The sequence below is a fragment of the Podarcis raffonei genome, chromosome 13, assembly GCF_027172205.1.
Source record: "Podarcis raffonei isolate rPodRaf1 chromosome 13, rPodRaf1.pri, whole genome shotgun sequence".
Lineage (NCBI taxonomy): Eukaryota > Metazoa > Chordata > Lepidosauria > Squamata > Lacertidae > Podarcis > Podarcis raffonei.
The window spans coordinates 54,061,094-54,075,206 of NC_070614.1; the positions used below are offsets into that span (position 1 = coordinate 54,061,094).

The 14,113-nt window shown below is 54.8% G+C and overlaps 1 protein-coding gene across 1 annotated transcript in view; it reads left to right on the top strand.

Moving 5' to 3' along the window:
- Positions 1 to 14,113, top strand: part of ZAN (zonadhesin) — a 74,643-nt gene that overhangs the window by 15,145 nt on the left and 45,385 nt on the right. Inside the window, exons 5-13 of the mRNA XM_053360480.1 lie at positions 1,552 to 1,636; positions 2,818 to 2,964; positions 3,776 to 3,937; positions 4,155 to 4,255; positions 6,332 to 6,404; positions 6,531 to 6,677; positions 8,627 to 8,895; positions 10,769 to 10,853; positions 11,188 to 13,560. Coding sequence (XP_053216455.1) covers positions 1,552 to 1,636; positions 2,818 to 2,964; positions 3,776 to 3,937; positions 4,155 to 4,255; positions 6,332 to 6,404; positions 6,531 to 6,677; positions 8,627 to 8,895; positions 10,769 to 10,853; positions 11,188 to 13,560 — 3,442 coding nt within the window. The remainder of the gene's footprint in view (positions 1 to 1,551; positions 1,637 to 2,817; positions 2,965 to 3,775; positions 3,938 to 4,154; positions 4,256 to 6,331; positions 6,405 to 6,530; positions 6,678 to 8,626; positions 8,896 to 10,768; positions 10,854 to 11,187; positions 13,561 to 14,113) is intronic.

Genomic DNA, 14,113 nt, shown 5'->3' on the forward strand with positions numbered 1-14,113 from the left:
GCAGCTTCCAACAAAACACTAAAATACAATAACCTATTAAACATTTACAGAAAGGTAGCCGTGTTGGTCTGCCATAGTCAAAACAAAAAATTTTTTTCCTTCCAGTAGCACCTTAAAGACCAACTAAGTTAGTTCTTGGTATGAGCTTTCATGTGCATGCACACTTCTTCAGATACAGCCGTTAAGAGTCGTCAACAGGCTCATCACAGCTATCTGCCAATCACCCATTCCCACCACCCTTCTGAGTAATACCCCTCCCCACCTTCTCACTATATAGAGGGATCTGGCAACTTCTGTTTCAAGTGTATCTGAAGAAGTGTGCATGCACACGAAAGCTCATACCAAGAACTAACTTAGTTGGTCTTTAAGGTGCTACTGGAAGGAAAAAAATTTTTTGTTTTGACTATTAAACATTAAAAGCTTCCCTAAAGAGGGCTGCCTTCAGATGTCTTCTATAGGTCTGGTTGTTGTTTTTCTCTTTGACATCTGCTGGGAGGGTGTTCCACAGAGCGGGTGCCACTACTGAGAAGGCCCTGCCTGGTTCCCTGTAACTTGGCTTCTCGCAGCGAGGGAACCGCCAGAAGGCTCTCAGAGCTGGACCTCAGTGGGCAGTCCGCAGGCAGGTAGGGTCTCAGCCTGCGTACCAGGTGGAGCTGGTAGACAGCTGCCCTGGATACAGAACTGACCTGCGCCTCCATGGACAGCGGTGAGTCCAGAATGACTCCCAGGCTGCACACCTGGTCCTTCAGGGGCACAGTTGCCCCATTCAGGACCAGGGAGTCCTCCACACCTGCCCACCCCATCCCCCCAAAACAGTACTTCTGTCTTGTCAGGATTCAACCTCAATCTGTTAGCCGCCATCCATCCTCCAACCGCCTCCAGGCACTCACACAGGACCTTCACTGCCTTCACTGGTTCTGATTTGAAAGAGAGGTAGAGCTGGGTCTCATCCGCATACTGATGAACACCCAGCCCAAACCCCCTGATGATCTCTCCCAGCGGCTGCATGTAGATGTTGAAAAGCATGGGGGAGAGGACGGACCCCTGAGGCACCCCACAAGTGAGAGCCCAGGGGTCTGAACTCATCCCCCACCACCACTTTCTGAACACGGCCCAGGAGGAAGGAGCGGAACCACTGTATGACAGTGCCCCCAGCTCCCAGCCCCTCCAGACGGTCCAGAAGGATGTTATGGTCGATGGTGTAAAAATCCGCTGAGAGATCCAGCAGAAGGGTGAATTGCTCCTTTCGCCCCGAGGGAGTTCCGCCGATCCCCATGCCAGTTCCCGAGGGCCCTCACGGAGCCTCGCTTTGTCGTGCAAACTACCACTTTGAGTAAATGCACAAGAACCATAGAATTATGGACTTGGAAAGGGACCCCAAGGGTCATCTAGTCAAACCCCCTTCAGTGCAGGGCTCACAGCTACAGAATACTTGACCATCTCACCTCTGCTCCAGGGAATGGCAGTCCACCACTTTCCAAGAGAACCCCGTTCCACTTTTCATTCTCTCTCTCTCTCTCTCTCTCTCTCTCTCTCTCTCTGTCCACACAGGTTGTTTTCGCTGCCACCCAGGTCAAGACTGCTGAAATCACCATCGCTCTGGACAGCATCTCTGTCAGGACTGGGCCTTGTGCACGTAAGCGCCCCTGTTCTAGGCCTCCTCCCCTCGGGAAGAATATGGGCTTTTTGCTGTTATTATTGCGGCAAGCGAGGACTGGTTCCTGAGGTTGCCAGACCATCCCTGCCCCTGGCTGTCTTGCCAGAGTGGTGCATGCTCTGGTTATCTCCCGCTTGGACTACTGCCATGCGCTCTACGTGGGGCTACCTTTGAAGGTGACCTGGAAACTACAACTAATCCAGAATGCGGCAGCTAGACTGGGGACTGGGAGACCATATAACACTGGTCCTGAAAGACCTGCATTGGCTCCCAGTATGTTTCCAAGTACAATTCAAAGTATTGGTGCTGACCTTGAAAGCCCTAAACAGCCTCAAAGGCCCAGTAGACCTGAAGGAGCGTCTCCACCCCCATCGTTCTGCCCGGGCACTGAGGTCCAGCTCCGAGGGCCTTCTGGCGGTTCCCTCCCTGCAAGAAGCAAAGCTACAGGGAACCAGGCAGAGGGTCTTCTCGGTGGGGGCGCCCGCCCTGTGGAACGCCCTCCCACCAGATGTCAAAGAGAACAACTACCAGACTTTTAGAAGATATCTGAAGGCAGCCCTGTTTAGGGAAGCTTTTAATTCTTGCCATTTTATTGTGTTTTAAATATTCTGTTGGGAGCTGTCCAGGGCAGCATCGGAAACCCAGCCAGATGGATGGGGTATAAATAATAATAATAATAATAATAATAATAATAATAATAATAATAATAATTTATTATTTATACCCCGCCCATCTGGCTGAGTTTCCCCAGCCACTCTGGGCGGCTCCCAATCGAATGTTAAAAACAATATAGCATTAAATATTAAAAAATTATTGTTATCATCATCGTCAGGGTAAGACTCCAAAGGCCGAGGTTCGAAGACTCTTGCACCTGAATGAGCAGGAGGCACCCCAAGAACAACAGGACCAGCCCACTGCCATCCTCTTTGCCCTCTAAACATCCCCCACCCCACAAGATCACTTAAGCCCTTCCTTGGTAGAAGATACCAAGAAGGGTCTCTGGCCATCATGCAGACAGACCCCTCGAAACCTAAACCATTATCCTTCCATGAAGTCTTCTCTTTACATCCTGTTTGGGTGCCTACCTATCAAAGCAGACACTATAATTCCCTCTGCAAAGGGGTGCGAGAGAGACTTTTCGTCTTCTTCCTCTGCTGCAGCCTGCGTGACAGGGTGCGATTTTGACGACGACGGCGACCTCTGCCAGTGGGAGAATCCGGCCGACGGGGACGTCCAGTGGGAGCAATGGGTCGGGGCCGGGGACCTGCCCGGAGTGGGGCCAGAGGACGACTTCTCGAGACCCGGCTGTGAGTCCTGAACACGTCAGAGCGTCCAAAGAGCCTTTAGCTGGATCAGGCCAAATGATCATTATTATTAATCATAATTTATCATCGCCACCACTGCCTCTTAACCTCAACTACCTCGCAGGCTTGTTGTGAGGATCAAAACGAGGAGGTGGGGAGAGCCACATGCGCCACCTTGAGCTCCTGGCAGGAAAAGGCGGGGCGTAAATTATGGGATCGTAGGGACCACCCACGGTCATCTAGTCCAACTCCCCTGCAATGCAGGAGTCGCAGCTAAAGAAATGCGACGAATAAAAAGATATAGGTCAAGGTAAAGGGGACCCCTGACCATTAGGTCCAGTCGTGGCCGACTCTGGGGTTGCAGCGCTCATCTCGCTTTACTGGCCGAGGGAGCCGGCGTACAGCTTTTGGGTCATGTGGCCAGCAGGACTAAGCCGCTTCTGGCGAACCAGAGCAGCGCACGGAAACGCTGTTTACCTTCCCGCCGGAGCGGTACCTATTTAGCTACTTGCACTGGTGTGCTTTCGAAGTGCTAGGTTGGCAGGAGCAGGGACTGAGCAACGGGAGCTCACGGGATTCGAACCGCCGACCTTCCGATCGGCAAGTCCTAGGCTCTGTGGTTTAACCCACAGCGCCACCCGCACCCCCCATAAATAGATAAATAAATTGACAAATAATTGCAGGCGGGAACCGATGCAGCCCCAGATTCGGACGAGCCTCCCCGGAGGATGACAGCCTGCTTCTTCCAAACCCCTCTGGCGTGTTTCTTCCCGTTAGAGCAGACCCTGACTTTCTCCAAATATCGCTCTTGCAGTTGGCCTCTACATGTTGCTCGATTCTCTGGGTGGCAGCGGCACAGCCCTCCTGAAGAGCCCCCTCTACCAGTCCCTGGGAACCTGCCTCTCTCTCAGCTTCTACTATACCTTGCACGGCGTCTCCAACGACACAGGGCTGAGGGTGTACGCAGCACAACCAGGCAAGTTTCCGGACACCCGTCGGGCCTGGGGAAAGGGTGCTGTTGGTGGCAGAAGTGGGATCCTGCCACATTCCTTCCCCTGCTTCCCAGAGGAGGAGAGCGAGGGCCTGGCAGGAGTGGGATCCTGCCACATTCCTTCCCCTGCTTCCCAGAGGAGTAGAGCGAGGGCCTGGCTAACAGAGGCGTTTGTTTCTCTTCCCATTTCCGTGCGGAACAGGGGGTGAGCTGGGGCCTGCCTTGCTGATTCTCGCGGGCGAACATGGACCCGACTGGAAACCGGGAAGAGCCGTCTACTCAGGGACATCAGAGAGAATCCAGGTGAGGAGGGTGGTTTTCTCGGCACGTATTTACAACCTGAGCATAAGACGGAGAAGCTCACGGCATTAAAACCCCCACGGACCTTGCTTTCCCATCAGTCGCAGATCCGGACCCTGTGCTAGGCCCAGGGGTGACCCGAGTAACGCGGTCCAGGTCCGATCCCGAATCCAAGGGTTCCGCGAGGAGTCAGTCCGACAGGGCCAAGGCAGGAAACCAGGCGAGGTCAGGCACAGGATCACAGGCAGGTTCCGGCAAACAGCAACGTTGCTCCCGCAACCTGGGGCGGGGTCCAGTGGCCTTTTATCTCTGTCAGGACAACGGGCGGTCCTGATCCCCCAGTGACTCACCTCCCTGTTTCGCCCGAAGACAAGCACTCCTCCTGCGAGTACTCAGGTCTCTCCTTCTCTCAGACCTGAGTCTCTGCAGCTCGGGAGACGTCGGTGGGTTACTAGACCCAGAGGCCGCCTCGGCCTCTCCTGACCCAACTGGTAATGGAGCAGCTGTAAGTGATGGCCCAGCTGAAGGCAACGAGGTAATCCCTGCATCTGGAGCCAGGGCAGGCTCCGGCCCCTGACTCAGCCCAGCTGGTGCTTGTTGCAGGGGAACCTGTGCAGACTGGGGCTCTTCAGAATCAGGCTCCAGACCTGGTTCAGCTGCCGCCTAGGGCAAAGGATCCGGTGCAGACCGAGACTCCTCTGGTTCCGAGTCTGAGCCTGAGTCCCAGGCTATCGCAACCCAGCACGGAGAGGGCAGGGCTCTGAGTCTCCAGCTTCCAGACTACCTCCAGCTCTGCTCACCCAGTGTGGAGATAAGACCCACCCTTAGGTCCCCATCATAGATCACAGAATCCTATAGTTCAAAGGGACACCCAAGGATCATCCATTCCAACCCCCTGCCATGCAGGAATACGCAGCTGTCCCCTACGGGGATCAAAGCTACAACCTTGGCGGTCGTCCGCACTTGTGAAGTCCCATGTCTAGAGATTTACAGCTTTCCCCCAGGTAAAACTGCTCTTTAGTGCTGAATAGGAACAAACAACAATCCATGGAAAACCCAGCTGGCATTTGTTCCGATTCAGCAGTAGAGAGCAGGTTTCCCTGGGGGAATGAAGAGGGCAATGTGGTCAGGTGCTTAGTTGCAGCTCTGGCAACTTGGCTCACTCTTTGGGGGTGCTCAGGAGGACATGTGAATGGCCAGCTAAGGTCCTCATAGAATTCTAGAATTGTGCAGTTGGAAGGGGTACCCCGAGGGTCATCCAGCCGAACCCCGCTGCAATGCAGGAATCTCAGCTGAAGCATCCAATGCATATGGCCATCCAAGCTAGACTGGTGACTGGGAGCGGCTGCCGAGACCATATAACACCGGTCTTGAAAGACCTGCACTGGCTTCCAGTACGTTTCCGAGCACAATTCAAAGTGTTGGTGCTGACCTTGAAAGCCCTAAACGGCCTCGTCCCAGTATACCTGAAGGAGCATCTCCACCCCATCGTTCTGCCCGGACACAGAGGTCCAGCTCCAAGGGCCTTCTGACGGTTCCCTCACTGCGAGAAGCCAAGTTACAGGGAACCAGGCAGAGGGCCTTTTCGGTAGTGGCACCTGCCCTGTGGAACGCCCTCCCGTCAGATGTCAAAGAGGAAAACAACCACCAGACTTTTAGGAGACATCTGAAACAGCCCTGTTTAGGGAAGCTTTTAATGTTTAATAAGTTATTGTATTTTAGTGTTCTGTTGGAAGCCTCCCAGAGTGGCTGGGGAAACCCAGCCAGATGGGCGGGGTATAAATAATAAATTATTATTATTATTACCTCTGCTTAAAAATCTCCAGTGGAGAGTACATCACCTCCCAAGGGAACAAATACATAAACTTCTCTGACTAGCTCAGCAACCTCCACAATATTCTAACTCTCCCTGGGCACAGGACCCTGAGAACTGAGAGGAACTCAGGGCATCATCTAGACTGACCCTGGCAAAACACTGCTTTAAACGTTCTGTGGGTCAAACCAGGAAAACCTGAATGTGGCATGGAGGGGCTGGCTGTGGGCTTCTCTGGTGGTCACCCTTGGTCCTCCCTCTCCTAGTTCATCATCGAAGGCACCTACGCAGGGAAGCCTGGCGTCGCGGTGGACAGCGTGAGGATCTCGCCCTGTGAAGGTAAAATCCGCCCCGGTCATCTCTAGGCAAGGAGGGGAGGCGGATGTGGGGAGGGTGAGAGAGTCGGGCGGGCAGGCGGAAGAGGCGAACTGGGGGTCGCTCACCCCACGTGCTCCTCGCCCCCAGAGACTTTCGCCGAGTGCAACTTCAACGACGCAGCGGACCCGTTCTGCGGCTGGCTGCAGCCCAGCGACAACGAGGCGAACTGGACGTGGACAAAGGGATACACACCGACAGAAGAGACGGGGCCTCCAGGCGACTATCCTGACGGCAGTAAGGAGCCAAGGAGGGCGAGGGGTGGGCTGGGCCCAGGAAGTCCTCAGCACATGCCCCACATAGAAGCCACGTTGTGCTGGGCCCGGGGGTAACCCAAGCAATGCGGTCCAGGTCCGGTCCCGAATCCAAGGGTTCCACGAGGAGTCCGTCCAACAGGGCCAAGGCAGGACACTGGACAGGAAACCGGGCTTGGTCAGGCACAGGGTAACAGGCAGGTTCTGGCAAACAGCAACATTGCTCCCGCAACCTGGGGCGGGGTCCAGCAGCCTTTTATCTCTGTCGGGGGCGGTCCTGATCCCCCAGTGACTCACCTCCCTGTCTCGCCCAAAGGTGAGCACTCCTCCTGCGAGTACTCAGGTCTCTCCTCCTCCCAGACCTCAGTCTCTGCAGCTCAGGAGATGTCGGTGGGTTACTAGACCCAGGGGCCGCCTCAGCCTCCCCTGACCCAACCGGTAGTGGAGCAGCTGTAAGTGGTGGCCCAGCTGAAGGCAACGAGGTCATCCCCGCATCTGGAGCCAGGGCAGACTCAGGCCCCGGACTCGGCCCAGCTGGTGTTTGTTGCAAGGGAATCTGTGCAGACTGGGGCTCTTCAGAATCAGGCTCCAGACTTGGTCCAGATGCCGCCTGGGGCAAAGGATCCGGTGCAGACTGAGACTCCGCTGGCTCCGAGCCCAAGTCTCAGGCCATCACACACGTCAGGGTTCAAGCGACTTCAGGCTTCTCTCCCCACCAGCTTGTCCCAGTTGGCACATAGAATCATAACCACGAGAGTCATCTAGTCCAACGCTCTGCAATGCAGGAATAGCAACTAAAGAACTCCTGACAGGTGGCCATCCAACCTTTGCTTAAATTCCACTGCCAAACAGCTCTTACCGTCAGAAAGTTTAGCCGGGGAACAAGCTCTCTCCGTCTTCTATGTGATGCCCCTTTCAGATATTTAAAGGCGGCTGTTCTGTCCCCTCTCGGTCTCCTCTTCTCAAGGCTGAACAAGCCCAGCTCCCCTATACGACTTGGTGGGTGTGGGTTTTCCCCTGGGCTTGTTAATGGAGAAATCTGAGGGCTCCCTTGGACAAAAAACAAGGACCCCAGCCAGGAATACCAGAGCAAAACAGCAACCAGTAGGCTTGGTCTTGATTGAAGACTGTCGCCACAGGACTCCCACCTGCCACCAGGTGGAACAAGATGGAAGCCCAGAATAAAAGAAAACCCCAAACTTTTATTAGTTGCTAATCCCCATGTTTGAAGACAGAAGTGCCTGGCGTGCTCTGGTCCAGGGGGTCACGAAGAGTCGGACACGACTAAACGACTAAACAACAACAATCCCCATGTCCCCCCCCCCAACTACATCACTCATACATCACAGTTACATCACGAAAGGGGAGGTCTGGTGGCAGGAATCTGAGCATCCTGGATCCTGCCCCATGGTTCCCCTTGCCCTCCACCAAACACCCATCAAGCAGAACAAAAGAGATCTTTACATTTCCCTGTTTCCCAGCCAAGTTAATCCCACCCTTTTGTCTTCATCTGGGTTTGTTCTTTCTGGAATGGCTACCTGTCTGGCACTCAGGTATCAGGATGCCAGGGATGATCACTCAGGCAGAGGGGCTGCTGAGGAGCTGAGCTCACCTGTCTATATGAATTTCTGGAGTTTTCCCAGTGAGCCAGTACATAGAGATATTGATCAGTGAATTCTTACATTTGGTATCGTGCAGCAGAGGCCCTTTGAATAGATAGGAAGAAACTGTGACCAAGTGTTTTGTGGGGACAAATCACAAAAGTCACAAAAGTGATTGTGCTGGTTTTGGTAGTGGGCTGCATGTGCATGATATCTGCTGGAGGGGCAAACCCCCCCCCCAACCTATACATAAATTCCTGCAACAGGCTCGATGGTCAAGAGAGTGATTGGGGCACGGGGCTGCCCCCTTGCGCCCCTTCTCTTTTCCCAGAGGGCCACTACATCTACGTGGAAGCTGGTTGCACAAAGCCAGGCCAGGCCACGCGTCTGTCCAGCCGGGCCTTCTGCACGGACACCGACGCCTGCGTGGAATTCTACTACTACATGTACGGCATCGTGGAAGTCGACACGCAGCTCCGGGTTCTGGCGCACGGGCCGTGGGGACCCAGCACCCTCCTCTGGAGCCGGACCGGGATCCAAAGCCCCGTCTGGCTCTTGGGGTCTGTGACGGTGCCCTACGGAGGACCCCAACCCAGCAAGGTGAATGGGAGGGGGGCAGGGAGGGGAGGAAAGAGCCAGGAGGAAAGGCAGAGCGACCTGGACTCAAAAAGTTTGTTTCGCAAGATTTACCGTATTTTTTCGCTCTATAAGACGCACCAGACCACAAGACGCATCTAGTTTTTGGAGGAGGAAAACAAGGAAAAAAATATCCTGAATCTCAGAAGCCAGAACAGCAAGAGGGATCGCTGTGCAGCGAAAGCAGCGATCCCTCTTGCTGTTCTGGCTTCTGGGATAGCTGCGCAGCCTGCATTCGCTCCATAAGACGCACACACATTTCCCCTTACTTTTTAGGAGGGAAAAAGTGAGTCTTATAGAGCAAAAAATACAGTATATACCGCTTGATTGTGAAACAAGAAAACCTCAAAGCGGTTTAACCAAAGGAGTATAAACCCAGCTTTAACCTGACTTAACTGATATATATTGCAGATATGGACCACTTAAGAAATAAGGAATTAATAACACATTTAATAACAGCAGCTGATAACAGGTATAGGCGGATCTTGGAGAACTTTGCAATTAATGAATAGCGATCAGTGGTATGATATAGTTTGGCAAACAGCCGTAATGGAAAAGTTGTCACAATTGAAGGTTAGAAGGGAAAGGGAAAGAACAAGATATTTTTTACACTGTATGGTGTGATTTTATTAAATATACAAATGAAAGGACACATGGATAAAAAATATCTACAACATATGTTGCAATATGGCACAGATAAGCAGGCAGCACTATTTTGCTTGCTCTGCGTTTTCCGAGCTGATTTACAGCAAAATCCTTTGAACTGGTTTACTGTAATCACCTCACTATTACGTACCGTACAGTAATATATTTTGCATTTACCGCCATGGCCCGTCTTTTGTCAGTCATGTCATGCTTCATGTGTTATGTTTTATGATGTATGTTTGAACAACAAATAGATCATAGAACGTAATACCAGAAAATAATGACGACGATAATAATGATAGTGCTTCTTCGTCTAAAAAAAATGTTAAGGGTACTGTCATTTTCCTACTGATACTGAAATACTGCCCCTCAATGAGGCCAAACGTAGATTCACAAAATGTTTAGGGGTATGCATACCCCCAGAAAAAAAGCAGAGATGATAATGATATGGTGATGATAATGATCATAATATTAATAATGCTGCCATGGAATTATTAGTATGAGCAATTGAAAGATTAAAAAGCATTAAACCAACAATAAACTTTTGTTCAGGGAAGTTTTTAATATGTGACATTTTAGTGTATTTTTCATCTTTGTTGGAAGCCGCCCAGAGTGGCTGGGGAAACCCAGCCAGATGGGCGGGGTACAAATAATAAATTATTATTATTATTATTATTATTATTATTATTATTATTATTACAACTAAAAAACACATCAGCATTTTTAGATAGCTGGGCAGGTTTGTCTAAACAAAAACGTTTTCAGCAGGCGCTGAAAAAAGTCTCGCAAAGGCGCCTGCATGATATCAACAGGCAGGGAGTTCCAAAGCGCAGCCTGATTTCTTGCTTGGCACCTGGAGCAGTGCCAGTTCGCAGATCCAGGCGGTCGAGAGGGCATAGGTGGGGTAAAGTGATCTCGCCTTACTCCCGTCCAGCCGATCAGGACGGTCTCCACTGACCGGCAGATTCAGCTCTCCGGGGTTTCAGAGATGGGCATCTCCCAGCCCGGCCAGGAGGTGCCAACCTGGGACCCTTCTTTACGCAAAGCTCTGCCGCCGAACTACGGTTCTCTCCTTGAAGCAAAGCAGGACGCTAGTCCTCATGGCGGCGGCTGCGTTAGACAGGAAGAGCGGGAGTCGGGTGCAGGCAAAGCCACCTCCTCGCCCTCGACTGACCCCTTTGCTTTGGCGCAGGTCGTCTTCGAGGTGGTCCGGGGCAGCAACCCCTATATGGACGTGGCGCTGGACAACATTTCCATACGCAAGGGGGCCTGCGCAGGTGAGGCCGGGCGGGGCGGGGCGATGGGGTGACAAGCGGCCGCCCCCAAGAACCCCCTTGCTCTTTCCGCAGAGCCGTATTTGCCAGAATTCCCCAGGAAGAGGGAGGGATTGCTAAAGCGCTTTGGGAGTTGTAGCGCCGGGAGGGGAACTGTCAGCGTCCTTAGCGCACTACAATTCCCAGGGTTCCCTGGGGGAAGGCGGGGCTGAAGGGGGGTCATCGCGCTTTAAAGGAAGGTGGGAATGGAGCCTGAAGAAATGATATGTGGGAGAAGCCTCAGGTATCCCCAAAATCCCATAAATACCCCACTCACTATGGACTCTCCTTCTTGCAGACTCTGGGACCACAATCCCCCCACCAACCTCCACAGCAGCCACATCGACCACCACAGGCAGACCTGGACCCATAACAACCTCCGGGACCAGACCCACAACCACCACTGGGGCCAGCCCCATAACCACCACTGGGACCAGCCCCACAACCACCACTGGGGCCAGCCCCATAACCACCACCAGTGGACCCAGCCCCACAACCACTAGTGGACCCAGCCCCACAACCACCACTGGGACCAGCCCCACAACCACCACTGGGGCCATCCCCATAACCACCACCAGTGGACCCAGCCCCACAACCACCAGTGGACCCAGCCCCACAACCACCAACGGGACCAGCCCCACAACCACCAGTGGGACCAGCCCCACAACCACCAATGGGACCGGCCCCACAAGTACCACTGGGACCAGCCCCACAACCACCACCGGGACCAGCCCCACAACCACCAGTGGACCCAGCCCCACAACCACCAACGGGACCAGGCCCACAACCACCAGTGGACCTAGCCCCATAACCACCACCGGGACCAGCCCCACAACCACCACCAGTGGACCCAGCCCCACAACCACCAGTGGACCCAGCCCCACAACCACCAACGGGACCAGCCCCACAACCACCAGTGGACCTAGCCCCATAACCACCACCGGGACCAGCCCCACAACCACCACCAGTGGACCCAGCCCCACAACCACCACCGGGACCAGCCCCACAACCACCACCAGTGGGACCAGCCCCACAACCACCAACGGGACCAGCCCCACAACCACCAGTGGACCCAGCCCCACAACCACCAGTGGACCCAGCCCTACAACCACCACTGGGACCAGCCCCACAACCACCAACGGGACCGGCCCCACAACCACCAGTGGACCCAGCCCCACAACCACCAGTGGACTCAGCCCCACAACCACCACTGGGGCCAGCCCCATAACCACCACCAGTGGACCAAGCCCCACAACCACCACTGGGACCAGCCCCACAACCACCACTGGGGCCAGCCCCATAACCACCACCAGTGGACCCAGCCCCACAACCACCAGTGGACCCAGCCCCACAACCACTACTGGGACCAGCCCCACAACCACTACTGGGACCAGCCCCACAACTACCAATGGGACCGGCCCCACAACTACCACTGGGACCAGCCCCACAACCACCACCGGGACCAGCCCCACAACTACCAACGGGACCAGCCCCACAACCACCAGTGGACCCAGCCCCACAACCACCACTGGGGCCAGCCCCATAACCACCACCAGTGGACCCAGCCCCACAACCACTACTGGGACCAGCCCCACAACCACCACCAGTGGACCCAGCCCCACAACCACCAGTGGACCCAGCCCCACAACCACCACTGGGACCAGCCCCACAACTACCGGGACCGGCCCCACAACCACTACTGGGACCAGCCCCACAACCACTACTGGGACCAGCCCCACAACCACCAATGGGACCGGCCCCACAACTACCACTGGGAGCAGCCCCACAACTACCAACGGGACCAGCCCCACAACCACCAGTGGACCCAGCCCCACAACCACCACCGGGGCCAGCCCCATAACCACCACCAGTGGACCCAGCCCCATAACCACCACCAGTGGACCCAGCCCCACAACCACCAACGGGACCAGCCCCACAACCACTACTGGGACCAGCCCCACAACCACCACCGGGGCCAGCCCCATAACCACCACCAGTGGACCCAGCCCCATAACCACCACCAGCGGACCCAGCCCCACAACCACCAGTGGACCCAGCCCCACAACCACCACTGGGGCCAGCCCCATAACCACCACCAGTGGACCAAGCCCCACAACCACCACTGGGGCCTTCCCCACAACCACCACCAGTGGACCCAGCCCCACAACCACCAATGGGACCAGCCCCACAACCACCAGTGGGACCAGCCCCACAACCACTACTGGGACCAGCCCCACAACCACCACCAGTGGACCCAGCCCCACAACCACCACTGGGGCCAGCCCCACAACCACCAGTGGGACCAGCCCCACAACCACTACTGGGACCAGCCCCACAACCACCACCAGTGGACCCAGCCCCACAACCACTACTGGGACCAGCCCCACAACCACCACCAGTGGACCCAGCCCCACAACCACCAATGGACCCAGCCCCACAACCACCAGTGGGACCAGCCCCACAACCACTACTGGGACCAGCCCCATAACCACCACCAGTGGACCCAGCCCCACCACCACCACCGGGGCCAGCCCCATAACCACCACCAGCGGACCCAGCCCCACAACCACCACCGGGGCCAGCCCCATAACCACCCCGGAAACGTGGACCTCCACCCCTTCGGTCTCCACTACTACAACAACCACGGCGAAACCCCCTGTGCCGCCTGCAGGTGAATACCTTTCGGGGCCCCCTAACTGCAGGGGGGAGGAAGGGGCTAAACAGTTACTGTGCAGCAGCAGCAGCAGCCGCCTTTGGGGTGGGGAGGCAGAGGAAAGAAGGGAGATCAAATTAGCCAGCCAGGTGCCCCATAGCGAACCCCACAAGCCGGATCTGAACCCAAGACCCCACAACTGGCATTCAGAAGCATTGCTGCCTCTGAACGTGGTGGCAGAGCTTTGCCACACTGGCTAGTAGCCATCTACATCAAATCCCCTTTTAAAGCCATCTAAGTTCGTGGCCCTCCCTGCCTCATGTGGCAGGGAGTTCCGCAGTTCATCTATGTGAAAGACTTTATTCTGCCTGTTCTGAATCTTCCAACACGTAGCTTCAAAAAGAGGAGGCGGTATTAGAAAAGTGAGCCAGGACTCCTGGTTTCTTTAGAGAATAATAATTATGGGGCCTCTGGGCTTATTCAGGGGGGTACATTTCCTCTGTCGTAGAAGAAATTAATTCATTTAGTTGTTTGGACTGTTTCTTCCCGACTTCCTAACCAATGAACTCAG